Below are 19,341 nucleotides of genomic sequence, written 5' to 3' on the forward strand. Positions count from 1 at the left end.
CAAAATAATGAATTCGATAAATTTCTTTAGAATTCTGCCTTTTACATTTAATTTCAGTCTTAAAATTGAGTTTAATAAATAAAAAAATGCTATATCATTGATGTAAGTAGTTTTGTTTGTTTTTCTTTATTTCACTACAAAACGCGTGAATTTTGCATTATCGCTCACCTCGAGGGTCAAAAAATATATAATCAAATCGGTATAAGGCGCAATCAGATACAACGCGGTCGAATTTTTTAGACCCCAACTAGCGCCTTATATCGATGTTTGACTGTATTTTTGTTTGTAATTAATCACAACTCTACACAGTATCCTATCTGAGCTCTGCCCACAACAAATATTGAAACTGTTTCTTGTGGTGTAAGTCTGCAGACATGCCATTGCCAAACTGTTAGGGAGGGGTTGTAGAGAAAGAAATGTTTGTTTGTTTTTAATTTTATAAAAAATAATGAATATTAGTGATTATCACGTATTCACTTCTTTTACTGTTATATCTAACAGTAAAACTAGTACAGCAGTAAGTCTACGGATTTTTACAAACTAAAATCAGGGGTTCAGTTCTCCTCGGTGGGCTCAGCTGATAGCCAGATGTAGCTTTGCTATAAGAAAACACGTATATCTTAAAAACAAGCAAACAAAGAGACATACTACTAGAGGAAATATTTTTGCTAATTATGTGTCAAGTCATGTTTTGCTTCCCAGAAATGTGCATTAAAATTCTTGTTGAATTCTACAAAAACACATAACAAATTAACCAGGTATCACCAGAGTGAAAAAGTAAAATGTGAATCTATTTTTTGCTTCATAAGCTTTGACAAATTGAAATGAACCTTTGCAGTACAAATTTCTACATTCACAAAGAAAAATGATCCATTGGCTATAGTAGTTGTTCTTCTCGAAAATATAATTTAAATTTTTTTTAGAGCTAGACAAAAATAGTTTCAGTAAAAGAAAGTGAATCATTACCTAAATTTTGTAACGGTAATTTAGACTTTTAAAACATGAATATAAAATCAAAAGGTAAACACATTTGATGTCGCTACTACAATTTCAATAAGTCACAAGAATAAATTAAACTTATGGTAGTAACATGTTGCATAATTATTTTCAGAGAAGAAAGTTTTGTATACTTATCAAATGTCACCGGGTTTTCTACTTTGGTGTTTTAAAAAAGTTCAAGTGAGTACAAAGAAATGTTTGTACTTCAAATAACAGTAGTTCACATTATTTCACTGAAGTGCATTATTAGTGATAATAAAACGAAAGACGAAAATATTAATGTAAAGAGGATTTCTGCTCTCTAGCAAACGTATAGATTAAAATGCTATTAAGAATAAAACGTGCCATGGGCGAGTTATGACAAGATAATAAGATGGTCAGGTTTGAATGACCTTGTATGAAACGTTATAAATAATTAACTTAAAGATGTGTAGTCCAACTCCAAGTTACGCTGACTCACACATACACGCTTTATGCAGGGTGACCAATGTGTTTCAACATACTGATAACCTGCTTCGTGTATACAGGATAGAGTAGTTGTTGGAGTCTTTAAAGACGTGATAAGAGAAAGTTTGGTAGATTAAAATGAAGAATAAAGTGACAAGTGTAAATGAAAACTTTTAGTTTATTAAGGCAACATTAAGAGTGGACGCTTTTCATTGTGCAATGCAAACCCATAGAGATAAAAATAAAGTGGACAACGTAATTTGTTAAACCTATTGCGAGCATCCCAGTCCAGCCGCCATCTTACATGGAAAAACGTTTTTAGGTAAGCAATGAAAACAATGGTCTGTAAATTCCTTGATGATCTGAAGCTGAACAAGTCATTTTCTTTTCCAAAACCCACCCAATCATCAACTTTGCATCATCATCCTGTTTCATTCCAGCTCATTAACTTTTTTTATTGAAATTTTCTGCCACTGGTGTCATGTTTGAGATTATGTATACTTAATTTTATTTATTTCTTCATTTTTACACCCATCGTCTAACCACATTCTATGAAAGACTTTTTTTTTTTTTTACATTTTGGAATCAGGGTGAAATATTACACCTACTTTAAGCTGGACGGGAAAAGAACTCGCACTGATAATCATCGTTTCAAAACCCAGGCCCAGCATGGCCAGGTAGTTAGGGCGTTCGACTCGTAATATGAGGGTCGCGGGTTCGAAATCCTGTCACATCAAGCATGCTCGCTCTTTCAGCCGTGGGATCGTTATATTGCGTGGTAAATCCCACTATTCATTGGTTCAAGAGTTGGCGGTGAGTGATGATGAGTAGCTGCCTTTGCACTGCTAAATTAGGAACGGCTGGTGCAGATATAACCCTCGTGTAGCTTTGCGCAAAATTCAAAAACAAAATTGTTTGAAATATATTGGTACTTGTTGAACGTACCATTTCATTCCAAACCATTTAAAATATTTTTCTGTGGATAAAATATTTTATACCACACAGAATTCTCAAAATAAGATACTTGTAATGTTGATCACATACTGCTACAAATTAAGGTAGAAGTAATTACAATGATAAGGAACAAAGATCTTAACATACCGAAGCAACAAACATCAGCTTACTTGTGAACTGTACGTACTTTAGATCACACACATTTTGTAAATGCTGTGGTAAGTTGAAGTTTGATACTTCGACATCGTAACGTAGTTTGATCAGTTATGTCAAAATCAGCAGGAGTATTGTAGGCACTGCAAACCAAGTCCTCATCTTCAGGCTTTCAACACTCATGTCTTCTCGTAAGAAAAGTCCACATTACCTTCTTCTCCCCCAGTGAATATATTAGGCAAGCTGTATGTTACTTTGTTATTAATGAGTGTGTGTTTTTTTTCTTATAGCAATGCCACACCGAGCTATCTGCTGTATTCACTGACGGGAATAGAACCCTAGATTTTAACGTTGTAAATCAGAAGATTTACCGCTGTTCCAGCGGGATATCTTTGCCGTAAGATACGCACGCATTTCATTTCTTTATTTCAGAATTTGTGGGAGAACTTAGCGAATAGTTGAGACAGAAAATTAAAAATGCCCGGTGTAAGTGATTTTGGATGTTTTTGAAATTTCGCGCAAAGCTGCACGAGGGCTATCTGCTTTAGCAATCCCTAATTTAATAATAAAGGGCAGAGATGGATTACCTGCCAACTTTTTCTAAAAGCTGTATATTTATTTTTAGATTTAAAAGGTTAAATTGTTTTGGGTCACTTCTTTCTTTGATATTGTTGAAGAGAAACATTCCTCCTAGAGAAATCAATATCCTTATCCTAGTCCAAAGTGGTTTTCATAGGTGAAGCAAAGGGCATAAAAGGCGCGCATGCCAAATCTTTTCTGAAAGCTATATATTTATTGTGACGGTCAATCCCACTATTCGTTAGTAAAAGAGTAGCCCAATAGTTGGCAGTGGGTGGTGATGACTAGCTGCCTTCCCTCTAGTCTTAGGGACGGCTAGCGCAGATAGCCCTCGAGTAGCTTTGCGCGAAATTCAAAATAAACAAAGAAACCTATCTCTTTCAATTCTTCATCTCATTTCTCCTATCATAAAAGAACACCACTCACTGTCATCTTTCAGGCGAGTGGAAACATACAAAATATGCTTCAGTGTTATAATTTGTGCTCACTGCCTTATAATACCTTCATTAACAAAAACTGAAGCTTTTTTTTTTCGTATAGCAAAGCCACGAAGGGATATTTGCTCAGCCCACCGAGGGGAATCGAACCCCTGATTTTAGCGTTGTAAATCCGGAGACATACCGCTGTACTAGCGGGGGGCAGAACTGAAGCATGCAAGACATTATTAACAACAGAAAATTTTTTGAAGAAATTAGCTTAATCTACGATTTTTAAAAAATAATTATTGCGTATTTTCTAAAATATATATATTTTAAAAAAACACACAAGACCAAACAAAAATAAATGTTGCATAAATTTAAAGGATCTCCAATGTAAGACTGTAATGCGGGATATAAACGAACTTCAGGTTTGGAGGTGACTGGAAGTGGAAAGTAGGACCCACATAACAATAATTAAAAATTGTAATTTACTAAACATTTTACAAAATCTAAATAATTGTGAAGTTACAATATTTATAACAGAAGAGTATACATTGGAAAAGCAAAATATTTTATTTTATCAAAGATATTTATATTAATATAATTTTCAATTGTTTTAGTTTCTAAATCTAAATGATGCGCCTCTATATTAGGTACTTTTTCAATTTATAATGCTACTGGACAAAGATTGCTCATAACATTATTTATTTCAGGAATATTTATACTAATTAAATGATCTATATATCTGTAAGTTAAAGCAAAACTGTCTGGGTTTATTTCATTTTCAATAAATCTGCTTTCATTAAAATAAAGTTTTGGTTTTAGTTTTGAATATAAATCTATCTCGTAATTATGTATACCTGGGACAAGCTCTATAGCTGACTGACATTCTGACTAATTGTTATTTATCTGACCCTACATTTACAATCCAGATATTATGGTTATATTCCTGATTGTTTTGCTATATTATTATTTAATTTGCCAGAATTTTATTTTATTGTGTACTGAAGCAAGTAATGAAGTAGCTACAACAATGACCACTACACTCCACAAAGAAACTGATTTCGTTATTAACCCAAAGACGTTTGGAACCTCACCACTTGGTGGTGCAACCCACCACATCTAAACCAATCGGGTTTAGCTTAAAAGTTGCTTAGCTGCTGGCCTGGCATGGCCTAGCGCGTGCGCTTCGTAATCTGAGGGTCGCGAGTTCGCGCCCGAGTCGCGTCAAACATGCTCGCCCTCCCAGTCGTGGGGGCGTTATAATGTGACGATCAATCCCACTTTTCGTTGGTAAAAGAGTAGCCCAAGAGTTGGCGGTGGGTGGTGATGACTTCCCTCTAGTCTTACACTGCTAAATTTGGGACGGCTAGCACAAATAGTCCTCGAGTAGCTTTGTGCGAAATTCCAAAACAAACAAACAAGTTTAGCTGCAGACTCCGATGGAAGCAGTTTCCCTAAGAAGGAATACAAACAGACATTGTTTATTATAAATATATATGAATATTCGTGTTTTATTTTCATTAATTTATTACAACTACAAATGTATTCACATTATATATAATGTGTTAAAATATATAATTTGTTTTCATTTTGGTTTTATATCTTAAAAGTACTTGTTTTGTACATTATTATGTCTTTACATAGGTTATTATCTACAAAGCGTGCTTCATTGGTGGTTCATTTGCTTGTGATGTGTTGAGATGCTTTTCCATGTTTCATTGTAATTTTAATTACAAGAGGCTGTGCTGAAACGTATTTGTTTTCGTTTGTAAATTATTAGATTTTCTACTTTCAAGTGTTTAAAGAATGACTGAATGTTTTTATGTGTATTTGTAAAAATATGTTTCATTTTCCTTTATTTTATAAATATTGATATTTGATTTTGTACCAGTTATCACATTAAATTGTTAAAGCACTTGTATGATTTCATCATTAAGTGTATTTATTGTGTACTAATGAGACGGGTTCTATGAATATAATGAATGATTTATTAGAACAGCAAAGAGTTTTATCAGAGACCTGTAGAAAAATGCGCAATTGAGAATTTCATCTATCACAACAATAGCTTTTCAGGTCATATATAACATTACGTAACAAAATTTTCACTTTTTCTTGTTCCTGAGCAGAAAGTGTTATTTCCCAATTGCTTATGCCTAAAGTAAATGGAAAAGACCTATTTTTCTCTTCAAACCTTGCTTTTGTGTCCTGGGTAATGAAATTTTCAAATTTTTCCATTTTTCAGAACATTGCCTGTAGATTCAGTGCTAAGTAACTGATAGAGAATTTTCTCGAACTTTCAAGTTTAGTTCTAGTTGCCTAAGTAAACACATAGATCTATGATTTTATCAGAGATGAGATCAAGTAGTTGCAAGCATTCTCTTGACGCATTCTGCTATGTATGTGGACAAACTTATCAAGACAAGAGTAAGAAAAGTACTCTATGACAGCATAGAGTAATGTGTGAAGCCTACAGGGCATATTTCGGCATGCCAATGTGGGGAGGCACATTGTCAAGTGTGAGCTACTAGTGGATCTCCAGAAGGTGTTGTTCCCACCATTGCACATAAGATTGGGTATTATGAAACAATTTGTCACAGATCTTGATAAGGAGTCTACAGCCTTCAAGTACCTTCGAGACTTCTTTCATAAGCTGTCTGAAGCAAAGGTAAAACTGGTATCTTCATTGGACCACAAATAAAGAAGATCGTAGAGTGCACAGAATTCCCCAAAAAGCTCAGTAGGAAAAAAGAAAAGCTTGGTCAGCTTTGTCGCAATAGTTCGGGGCTTCTTGGGCAATCACAAGGCCGAATATTATGTGGAACTGGTTCTTGTGAAGAACTATGGAAAAATGGGCTGCAGGATGCAGGATGTCCCTGAAAGTTCATATCCTTGATGCTCATCTTGATAAATTCAAGGAGAACATGGGACCATACTCAGAGGAGCAAAGCAGGCACTTCCACAAAGATATACTGGACTTTGAACGCCGTTACTAAAGAGCGTATAACGAAAACGTGATGGGAAACTATATTTGGAAGTTGATACGTGAAAATGTTTTACAGTACAGTCACAAATCTCAAAAAACTACTCACTTCTAAATATTTTTGTTCATTTTTGTATAACTTTAGCATAAGTACATGTAAATCTTGATTCATGTGTTATTCAGACCTTATGTAAATGAAAATGTGCAAATTTGTCCACTTTTATATAGAAAATAGGTCCACTTCTAAATTTTATTATCCAGGTCACAAAAGCAAAGTTTGAAGGGAATAATGGCCATTTTTTGTAATTTTACAACATAAGCAATTAAGAAATAACACATACTATCCAGGAACAAAATTTGTGTTACAAAGTGTAATTTAAAAATTATTATTACGTTATTATAGTAGCATCTGTAGCCTTATATTGGTTCATATTAAACATTCAGTACCTCATCGTGCCGCAAGGTAAAGTGGCATGCTGTTAATAGATTATTGAACCATACACTCGGATTTAATCTCAACTCATCACTAGATAGCGCTTTAAGCCAGTTACAACAGCTGGTGTAGAATCGAGGTGAGCAATTTCCCGGCTGAGTTCTCATTGGAATTATAATATGGAGCCTATAATGGCCATGGAATTACTGTATAAAACGCACACTGTGAGGAGTGGCATTCTGATTTTGGGATGTAGGACGCGTTATTGACATTTTCATGGAGGATATGAAGTGTAATTTTTCCACCATGGTGAATAGCTGCCCAGACATGCATTGTAACACCTTCTATGTGTGTTCCTTTGACAGTCTTCCCCATCTGTTCTCCAGGCACACGACAACACAAATCCTACAATCATCTTTAACAAACTGGAAACAGGGCTCATTTGAAAAAATTAAATGATACCAGTGTCGTAGCTCTAAGTTCCCATGATCAAGTAACGGTTATAGCAGTAATTTATGGTTAATACTGATTTGCAGATAACTCTTCTTGCAAAATGACTTTGTTTGACCGGTCCTCTTTTCACTGTTCTTATGGATACAGAAGGCTCGTATAATGTGACGTCATATTACAAGAATTGAACCACACACAGAACATAGGACATTCACCAAGTTTTGTAAGAAAATTAGTCAATACTGTCGCTTTAAAAATGAAAACTAAATAATCATTTAACACATAGGCGTGCGAATTTAAACTTCATAAAAGTTATGGTTTTAAAAACGATTTTGTCATAATGCAGATTTTGAAAATAATGTTATTTTTTCAATTACCTAAGAATCTTTTACAAATCAGGAAGAAAAACTCCTTTTCAGATCAAATTGTAATTTTGTTTACCTCAAGGAATATATTTTTATTATTATGAATTTGTTTTTGTTTCTTTGTTTTTGAATTTCGCACAAAGCTACTCGAGGGCTAACTGTGCTAGCCGTCCCTAATTTAGCAGTGTAAGACTAGAGGGAAGGCAGCTAGTCACCACCACCCACCGCCAACTCTTGGGCTACTCTTTTACCAACAAATAGTGGGATTGATCGTCACATTATAACGCCCCCACGGCTGGGAGGGCGAGCATGTTTGGCGCGACTCGGGCGCGAAATTATTATGAATGTTAATGGAAGCACAAACAAACTGAAGTAAAGTGAACAACAGTAATGTCAAACGAATATGCATTCTCATTCATCCTGATTTTTTATGTGCAAAATATTTTAGTCTCAAACTACATGCTGTGGTTTTTCTTTTATGTATTATGTTTGAAGTATCTTGTGTCAATGACCAGCAGTAACCAATCATCACGCCGATGTTTTACCTTCTCTAATATCTCCTCTCCATTTTCCTGATGTCTTGATGAAGTTTTTGCCCTTGTTCTTCGCTAACAGCACCGAGATTTTCAGAAAAATAAAAATCATCAATTTGAAGATCATATTACAACCCAACTCTCTGAAGTTATTTAGTATGTTATTGACTATAATTTAGTAGCTTGACTTCTAGTTTTTTCTGAAAAATTTGTCAATAACATCTTTAAAGTGAGTCCACGCTTCTTTTTTAATTTTCCTCATTGTCCTTTCGAAGTAAAATTCCTAATCTGAGATCGAACCAAAATCCTTACTTTAAGGTTTGCTTCTGAAATAAATGGAAATTGCCAACATAGATATCTGAAACAATCGCTATCATTATCTGAGGTCTTAACAAACTGCTTTATCAAGTCCAGTTTTTATGTGAATTAGAAGTGATAGGACTTTATTTGTGTCAACCAAACTTTCATATTTAATATTTCTCGATCCTGGTATTAGGATAACTCTGTGTGGCTATTGCGTCTATATCCAGTGCTGAATTAGTGCTCTGCTGTCCCATTCACAGAAAAACATGGAAACTAAATTGGATTGTTGACCCAAAAACATACAAAGGACTTTTACGTCTCAACAAAGTAGCCAACCTCACTCTGAAGAAGTTCGAAATTTTCTTACGGTTCATTAAAGTGAACTAAATGAAGAATAAGAAAAGATGCATATCTGTTACCATTGTAAAGGAAAAAACATTTTAGACTTCTTTTGGAGAAATCAATGAACAGTTGACACTCACTCACAGACTACAACATTTAGCATTGGTATTAATTCAGCAATATTATTGCAACAAACCAGTGAACTTTTTTGTAAAAAGTATGATATTAACTCTTTCTCACGATTTCTGTACCAGTAAAACGACATTCCTGGAAAAAATAAGTTATTAGTCCGAAATTCAAAATCTCCGAAGAATCATTTAGAAAACCCACATCTCTCACCAACTTATTGAATTCACCTTCTGTGAAAAATTGTGATTCACCATACATTTCAAGTTGAAAGCAATACCTATAGTTACTTCTTTTGACATCAGGTTCAAAATCAGATGAAACTGTATCAGGAGTCCCCAGTGGAGTAGATACAGATACATCATGTTCACGAGCTACAGGTCTTATAACAGACCGAAGGTTCAGATAGGAAATTACTTTCCTATTTTGAACATTGTAGCCATGCACGTTACATAAGCGAAACTGGAAGACATCAGCACGGTTTCTTGACTCATACCAGACGACTGGAATTTCAAAAGACCAAGACTTTTCTTACCTTCAGTTATCTCAACTCTTTCACACAAATGGAGCAAACTTTGTGCAAAGATCATGGTTTGTCTTGGACCCCAAGCTTTATTTCAGTATACAAGGAGTGATGTCGAGAAAACCCACTTGTAGAGAAAAATATTTATGTAAAAACGGCTCGTTTGGGTTGAGAAATGTGAACCTGACGATGACGAAAGAAGGTCGAAACGTTGTTCGCTCCTCTACGTAAAAAAATTTCTCAACCCAAATGAGCCGTTTTTACATAAGTGTACAAAGAATGTGTTTTATCGGCGAATTCTGTAATCTTTTGCCTTTGTTTCATTACAACAAATTTACAAATATAACAGAATATGTTTGGGTAATTTACGTAACCTCTTGTTGGCATAGCGACTAATAAACAATACTGAAAATAAAACATAATGTCAAAGTGCATACCATAACAAATACTATCCAAATATGACACGTCATGCGAGCTGTTAACCATTTATATACTAGTAATGTTTCTCGTTGGTTAAAGGATGATCGATAAGATTCTCACGTCGCTATTGGCCTAAAGAAATCTATAGCCGATAGTTATCAACATTTTAAGCATAACAAAATGTGTTTTGTTTTTAATGAAAATTATTCACTTACGTAAACGTAGATATAACGTTTTGTGAAGCATTTTTACATGGTGGAAAAATGGATATCATTTTCAGATACTCTGTACAGGAAGTACAAGACACATCAAGATATTAATTCCATTGCAGGTCTGTAATATTAAATCAACAAAGAATTAATTCACTCTCCGTGAACGTCGCTTAAAGATTCAGTTCCAAACCAGATTCCCACCAGCAATCAGAGTCATATGTGACCTATGATTTTCATACAAGGAAGCCCATGTGCCTTGCCACAATGGCCAGTCCACCTCCGTCACACAGAATATATCGATTTGAAAACAAGACAGTTGCTCGGTACATTCGTTCGTATAACATACAATATATAGAAAAACCAATGTGTTTTGGTAATCGTACTTTCCTGAAGTGGCTTTTGTCATGTTGCTTAACAACAAAAGTATAGTTTAATGTTAATATAAAATAAAATGTATAAATAACAAAAAAGGAAAATAATAAAAACTTCATTTTTCATTAAAAACATTGGTGACATAACAGCAAATACCTTAATTCAGAAATGATTTAATTTTAAAGTTATCGAGGGGTTGTCACTCAAGGTAGTGGGTGTCAACCTACAAAGCCCACTCTTTACTCATGGCCAGCTTGATGTTCGATGTTAGTATTAGTAAGAACCTTTACCTCTTGACAACAGATGTTAAAACAACTAATATATCAACCTAATAACACGATGAAAGTAATTCTGGTAGTTATTAATGTACAGAAATTTTGATATTTTTGTTTTAATTAATTTTTGTGTTGTTGTCTCCAACTATCACAATATATACATACATATATAAAGTATTGAATACAACAAGCACACTGAATTAAAATTACACTTCTCTCTTAAAACATTTAATTTTGAAATAAATTCATATTTCATTTAGATACTCCAGGCAATACAATTTCTTCATTTCAACAACATAGTTCATAGAGATATTAAAAAAGTGACAACATTTTACTTGAGAAGGATTGGACCATAAAACTAGGTAAGTGTTTAGACATATAATGCCTTAGTGAACACAAGCATTTCTAAGTATTTTAGCTTGTTTGTAACAATTTCATGTTAACATAGATTACTTGACAATGTATATCAATTAGGAAGATGTTGAAACATCACATGGTACCAGTGGGTTACTTGATTATATAAAAAGTAACTTACTTATCAACATAAAATACATACCCGTAAGTACGAATGTTTCCAGTTCTCACGTTCAGTACAAATTATGTACATTTTATAACTTGATACATCTTCTGAATTATTTCTAAGAGAATATATCCATGTTTTTATTTTATTATTTTAAATAGTTGCTGTTATATTTCATAGTTTTATTTTACACTCTGGTTTTTTATTTTTTCATTTTAACTTCAATATCAAATTCGAAAAATATTATTGAGAAAGAATTTCCAACTAAATATAGACTTTTTCTAGCTCTATAAAGCACTGAATATTTTTAAACTTTAATTCGATTTTTTTCTGTAAACTTCCAACGTATAATGAAATAAATCCAACAATGTAACGCAGCTACTTATTGTGCTGTTAATTAATTGGATTATAACTTGACATAAAAGGCAGATTTTATGTACACTTACCAACAACAGTAGAATCTATGTTAAATGAACTCCTCGCCCACATTGTTGCAAGAAATTATCATAAATTATTTTCTGATTTAATACCTAAACGTTTATAAATATATGATCCATGTGAATAAAGAAAAGAAATCTGTGGCAAATCGATTACAAAAATAGAAATAATTTCACTTTCAGACTGTATTTTTAGTGTTGGATTTAGGTATTTGGTAATTATAAAACAAATTGTATATTTAGTTGGATTTGACATTTTTTAAGGCCAGCAACTTCAAAAAATACATCATTAAATACTAATTGTTCTGTAACTAAGCATGAAACGTATATATAAATAGAGGATTTCTACCGTGTTTCTCCGAAAATAAGACAGGGCTTATATTAATTTTCACTCCAAAATATGACACTAGGGCTTATTTTCGGGAGATGTCTTATTTTGATATATTAAAAAAAAAAGAAGTTACAAAGTAAAACTATTAAACTAACCATTTAAAATAAACTATTATTAAACTATTAAACTAACTGATTAATACTTAAACAAACTAATTAACTAACTATTAAACTAATTAATAAATTAATTTTTTTTATTTCTTTCCTCTTCCTGCCACTCTTAACTAGGGCTTATTTTAAGGGTAGGGCTTATATTAAAACTATCCCCAAAAATCACACTAGGCCTTATTTTATGGGTAGGTCTTATTATCGGATATAATACCATTACAGGCTACGGTATCAACTTTTTGTATGCTGGCAAGTTTTATTTGTGCATTTGGATGATTACATATTTCTATTTTACAATTAGAATTTGCAATAAGAACAGAAGAAACCTGAATTAGAGTTAAGCTAGTTTTGTAAGCCTGACTACAAGTTATTTATGTTTTCTTCTTCTCTCACATGGTAACTTTATTTTTGTTTCTTTCCATCACGTAGCTGATTTTGGAACAAGCGCTCAGCTCTCCCCAGAACAAAATAAGCGAACATCATTGGTTGGAACTCGTCGCTGGATGGCTCCAGAATTAGTAAGAAGGATAGAGTATGGACCTGAGGTTGACATCTGGTCCCTTGGTATAACAGCCATTGAAATGGTCAACCTCCTTATCATCAGAAAAATAGTGACATGGTAAATGTTGGTAACCAGTAATTACAACCAGTACCCAAATTCTTAAAAGCTAGATATTTGTAGTTTAAAACCCAATCATATGCTTTGTCAAGAATGTCTTTCACCAACTATGGAGAATAGCTATAATAAAGACAACACTGTTCACATTATTCAAACATGAAGATGTATTGAAGATAATGATGACAGCAACAATGAACATTTGACAAAACTGTATACAGTAACAAACAGTTAATTATTGAATGTTGTGGAATGTACGTTATATTATTATCTTTCAACTTCATAAATTATAGTATTTTCTGCAATAGTATCACTACCATTTTGTTAACCCCCCTATAAATGAACACTAACACTACGGTATTTAACTACTTTTAAGGTATACCTTTAGTGAAATTTAGACATTATTAGAAAGGATTATCCAAAGATTTGTACACACTGTTAAGTTAGGTTATTGATTAAGTCATCAAGTCACACTCTTTTTCAGGTATTTGATTTAATATCAAAAAATGGGAAACCAAACACTGAGAATAAAGATAAACTGTCTCCAGTGTTTCGAGACTTCCTGGACAGGTGGACATGAATAAATAATACACTGCTTCTGAACTCTTAGAGGTGTGGCATAAATTACTGTTATCTTACGAGGCTATGTTTGTTTGCTTTGAACCTATTATCCTTATAACATACACCAAAAAGTAATAGGAATTAGTTGTTTTTTTCTGGCTGTTCGTCTTATGTTGTGAAAACTTCAGTTTACTATATCACCATCTCATAGTGTGATATTTATTTATTTTGTAATATTCATAATTCCATAAGACATTAATTTTTACTCTGTAAAAATGTTTAGTTTCATTTAAGTCCATCTTATAGTACTGTGCAAATGTGTTAGAACAAAGTCAAAAATCAGATTTCAGGCAACTTTCAAAGAACAGCTGAAGGTAAATCACAGATAAAACATTAATATTTTATTATTATTCACATTTAGTGCAAGAGAAATGTAGTGAGAGTGCTTGAGTTCAACAAACAATGAATATTTTTTGTGTCCCCCTTTTACTTTAATAACCATGGAAAGTCTTTCAGGCATTGTTGAAAGACATTTAATCACAGTTTTCTTTAGGATTTTACTTGAAATATGTCGAATACACTCCTATACATGGGAAGTAACTTTTGATTTGTCAAGTTTTATATCTATTAAGTCCCAGATCTGCTCAATCATATTGAAATTGGGGCTCTGTGGGGACCACTATATCATTTGAATGACTCCAGCAGCGTATCGTATCTCTCAGTTAATTAATTTCTGCATAGGTTGGATGACTGTTTGGGGTCATTATCTTCGTGGTAGTAGAATTCATTACCAATAATTAGCAAAGCACTTAGTCAACCATGATGGATCAAAATCTGGTGGTACTTGCATTGGTCCATTATTCCATATAATTTGCAAGAAACTTCCGTCACCTCAGCAGTAAAACACCTCCCATCACACACTCTCTGCTCTATCACAGATGCTATGCATTGAAGTATCCTTTGCATTTCTTTCACGGGACGTACAACGTGCACTGTGAACAAACTATTTCAAACAAGGACTCATCCATCCATATCACTTCTTTCCAATTATCAACATCACAGTGTTCTGACAATATTTGGAGAACAAAGTAAAGATTATACGATCAAATATTTCATTATCATCAAATCTTCTTGATACTGTAGATCTGGACACTTTTCTATCATTTGGTATTTATGTCATACTTGAGACCAGTGGCAGTCAGCCTTCTGGGACCACTACAGATAAATTTAATGGAGAGACCAACTAGTATCACATAAAGCTTTTATGCAAACTCTCTGCTCTACTGACAATTATTGGACTGTGGAATGACAAGATAACATTGTATATATGTCATTACTGTTTTTATCAAGATTTATTTGTGGATTGCTATTAAATTGATTTCTTCTACTATATACTGGTACAATACTGGTACAGTTAAAACATTGTGTGTAGTACCATGACATTTATTTCAGGCCCTGAATTTTATCACTATGCTCATTCAAACAGAACCATTATGACAAGTCCAAGTGTAGGGAATTCTAAAAATAATAAGTATTCTCACCTTGGCTCATTTAATTGTTAAAAGCAATCAGTGAATCACTACCATTACTACAATCAGTAATAACATGGAAGAATTAGCTCATAAAATGGAAAGAATGAACCATTACTGCAATCAGTAATAACATGGAAGAATTAGTCTATAAAATGGAAAGAATGAACCATTAACTACAATCAGTAATAACATGGAAGAATTAGTCCATAAAATGGAAAGAATTAACCATTACTACAATCAGTATTAACATGGAAGAATTAGCCCATAAAATGGAAAGAATGAACCATTACTACAATCATCAGTGATGACGAGAAACCCACTTGTTGAGAAATTTATATGCAAAAACGGCTCGTTTGGGCTGAGAAAACACTTTACATAGAAGAGCGAACAACGTTTCGACCTTCTATGTAAAGTGTTTTCTCAGCCCAAACGAGCCGTTTTTGCATATAAATTACTACAATCAGTAATAACATGGAAGAATTAGCCCATTAAATGGAAAGAATGAACCATTACTACAATCAGTAATAACATGGAAGAATTAGCCCATAAAATGGAAAGAATGAACCATTAACTACAATCAGTAATAACATGGAAGAATTAGTCCATAAAATAGAAAGAATGAACCATTACTACAATCAGTAATAACATGGAAGAATTAGCCCATAAAATGGAAAGAATGAACCATTACTACAATCAGTAATATCATGGAAGAATTAGCCCATAAAATGGAAAGAATGAACCATGACTACAATCAGTAATAACATGGAAGAATTCGCCCATAAAATGGAAAGAATGAACCATGACTACAATCAGTAATAACATGGAAGAATTAGCCCATAAAATGGAAAGAATGAACCATTACTACAATCAGTAATAACATGGAAGAATTAGCCCATAAAATGGAAAGAATGAACCATTACTACAATCAGTAATAACATGGAAGAAGTAGTCCATAAAATGGAAAGAATAACAAAATATTCTTCTGTCCTAACATTTTCACACAGTACTGTATAAAGAGACTAATTAAACAAACTGTATGTGATGTATAATAAGCACTTTTGTAAAACAAATGTTTTTTTTTATTTTTCTCACAGCATCCGTTCAAGGAAGTAGCTGACCAGTGAAAACAATACAGTCCACTACAGTGATAACTAGATATACATTAATAGGTCAAAAACCAAATATCCCAATATACATGTGGAAATATGTTGGCTATGAAGACTGGCATCATTCTAGGACAAGAAAATTAACAGATTGTGTTTGTTAGATTTCCAAGAGCAGTAGTATATTGGGTGCTTTGATTTCCTATAATTCAGTTTCATAGATTTTGAAAATAATATCCATTTTCTCTACCGAATATATAGCTTTGTTCTTACTTCCAAACAAACTGCCCGGCATGGCCAAGCGTGTTAAGGCGTCCGACTCGTAATCCGAGGGTCGTGGGTTCACATCTCCGTCACGTTAAACATGCTCGTCCTTTCAGCCGTGGGGGCGTCATAAAGTGACGGTCAATCCCACTATTCGTTGGTAAAAAAGTAGCCCAAGAGTTGGCGGTGGGTGGTGATGACTAGCTGCCTTCCCTCTGGTCTTACATTGCTAAATTAGGGACGGCTAGCACAGATAGCCCTCGAGTAGCTTTGCGCGAAATTAAAAAACAAACAATAAAACCAAACAAGCTAACTAAATTATGGAAATTATCTTATCAATTAGTAAATTTGAAACCATATTAAATATTTCATAGTTTAAAACAGTGAATTTGAAACATATATAAACCTTTTGCATGAAAAATCTTGGAATATGCTTTCATTGTTAAGGAACTTATCAAAGAGTGCCTAATTGTGGAAACTCAAGAGTATCGTTTAAGATACGAAACCAGTATTTTTTATTTATATTTGAGTGTTTTATGTAATATTTTTAAGTTAACAAGAATAAATCAATGTAAAATACATAAAAAAATATATTTTTCACATATATATATTTCTACTTAAATATTATTTCAAGTTGCTCTTTACTCTTTTATCTTCGTTCCATGTATCTGATGATTCTTTTGGGAAATATAGCTCATACAGAAAACTTATAAACACTATAAAATATTTATCTATAAAACTAAATGTTTAAGAGCTTGTGTTGATTCTGTTACACGATTGAATTTGCTTGTTTTGTCAACTTTTTGGTGTGTAAGATTTGGATAAATATATAAGTTAAAAATTATTCCTTTCTTTAAGTTATATGCCCTCCTGGACAGTTCAGCAGTAAAAAACAAGAAGAATGTGTCCCCTGTCCCAAGGACCATTACAGTGATTATTTTGGATCCTACAAATTTTCGGCTTGTCCAGAAAAACGATTCACAAACCCTGGAGCCTCTTCACAGGATGCATGTAAACGTAAGTTTTCTCAGATACTAGGAACGACTTTATCTCAGTTATATTTAGAAACTATATTGCTGCAAGTACTCAACTCTCAAATAGCTTCAGAACTTCTAGTCAGTATCATTAACAAGTAATGTTATTTATGTAGTTTAATACTATCCACTTCTTATACAGAGAGTAAAGCAACTTATACTATGAACTTTATACTAAGTTCAGACAAATGACCTGTTTATATTATTTAGACAAATTATTTTGCTATAATTTTATTCTTTGGTATCCCTAATTTTTTTATTTTTTTTCAAACAGAGGTTTGACTGGTTTTTGTTTAGATGTTGTTTATCAGAAACAGAGGTTTGACTGGTTTTTGTTTAGATGTTGTTTATCAGAAACAGAGGTTTGACTGGTTTTTGTTTAGATGTTTATCAGAAACAGAGGTTTGACTGGTTTTTGTTTAGATGTTCTTTATCAGAAACAGAGGTTTGACCGGTTTTTGTTTAGATGTTCTTTATCAATTACCTATGAGATTTTATCTTCTCTTTTTTATCTTATTGTCACTTCTGTTATTTTTATTATCACCGTTTGTTCCTAATTTTGTCTGACTTTTCTGTTTGATGTTTAAAAATACATTTATATTTCCTAGCGACCTGAATTATACGTTCTGAATGTAAAATACAGCAGAATTTGCTTGTATAACTTGTATTTGCAACTTATGACACATTAGGCCACATGCTTAGTATCTTATATCCGAATAAATACAAAAAAGTTTCAAAATAAAAATATTATTGTATCATGGTTGATAAATACATAGAAGTGAGGATAATGTTTTCAAAGGGGGCTCAGTTTTCCAATAAATCAGAAAAGATTTGAGAATTCAACAAGTTAGGATTGTAAGGGGCTCTTATAACACATTCATAGACGGAAAATCTAGAGAGTAAATTCACAATAACGGAATTCGAACTGGAAGCCCACTTTATCTGCTGAGGCACATTGGACAAGTGATTGCATCAAATTGACCTAAACAACAATCTAGATATGTACCTAATTAAACAGTAAATCTACTAACACAAAATATACATTGACTACAGAGTGAATACCGGAAAAGACGTACTTTATAATTATTGCACTCACACTTGAATAAATATTCAATTTATACTCTAATTTAAATTACGGGAATTTAAATAGAGATGTTGTTGGTATTGTTTTTTCAGTCAACGTTGTACGAGTATTGATGACAAAGTTACGTATGGACAATTCCACAGAAACCGCGCATGTCAGGCAGATATTAGTGGTTGTCTGATTTAATAACAAGCTAAGCGATGGTAAAAATTATTTTGAAAGTTGAAGAAAAATAAACACGAGTATCATTAAAAATATAGGAAAATACCAGCATATTTAGTGAAGTATTTGTTGTATTTTTTTACTTTATAAGCAATTCTATCTTTTTAAGAGTAGTAACATAGAAATTCAAAAATGTTCCAGTGTTTGTCCTGTTTGGAATTATTTAGATTTTTATTGATTACTTCAATTACCACTCCTCAACATATTTCACACTTGAACATTGATGATAAAACTGTAAACAGGTTCAGGTTTGTTTTGTTTTCTTTTAATTAACAGCTTAATATTTGAATGTATTCCTAAACATCAGAAACCCCGGATGTTGAGAGACTTATAGAACGGTGTGTTCTTAAAAAAACACATTAACTCATTACAATAAAATTTATGTCAGGCTGTGACTGTTATATAAAATTAAATATTAAAATAAATAGATAGAGCTTAAAGGATTTATCGGTGTTTTCAAAATCTATAAAATAAAAATCAGTCGTAGCTTCAGAATCACTAGAAATAAAAATCCACGAAACGTATAAGGGATTTTATTGGAAAGAAACGTAAACAGCTTTCCAAAGGAAAATAAATGTCAGA

The 19,341-nt window shown here is 32.9% G+C and overlaps 1 protein-coding gene across 2 annotated transcripts; it reads left to right on the forward strand.

Annotated features, from left to right (window-relative positions):
• Positions 1-12,380: 12,380 nt before the first annotated feature.
• On the forward strand, positions 12,381-16,708 carry LOC143246091 (serine/threonine-protein kinase pak-1-like). Of its 2 annotated transcripts, none has more exons than XM_076492307.1 (3): positions 12,381-12,531; positions 12,773-12,962; positions 16,147-16,708. In XM_076492307.1, exons 1-3 carry the CDS (start codon positions 12,528-12,530, stop codon positions 16,163-16,165), a joined length of 213 nt encoding a protein of 70 aa, XP_076348422.1. In that variant the 5' UTR covers positions 12,381-12,527; the 3' UTR covers positions 16,166-16,708. The 2 variants fall into 2 exon arrangements, 1 of the variants encoding a protein (XP_076348422.1); XR_013025780.1 differs by having other exon boundaries at positions 12,416-12,592.
• Positions 16,709-19,341: the final 2,633 nt, after the last annotated feature.

This window comes from Tachypleus tridentatus, chromosome 3, assembly GCF_004210375.1.
Source record: "Tachypleus tridentatus isolate NWPU-2018 chromosome 3, ASM421037v1, whole genome shotgun sequence".
NCBI classification, from domain to species: domain Eukaryota; kingdom Metazoa; phylum Arthropoda; class Merostomata; order Xiphosura; family Limulidae; genus Tachypleus; species Tachypleus tridentatus.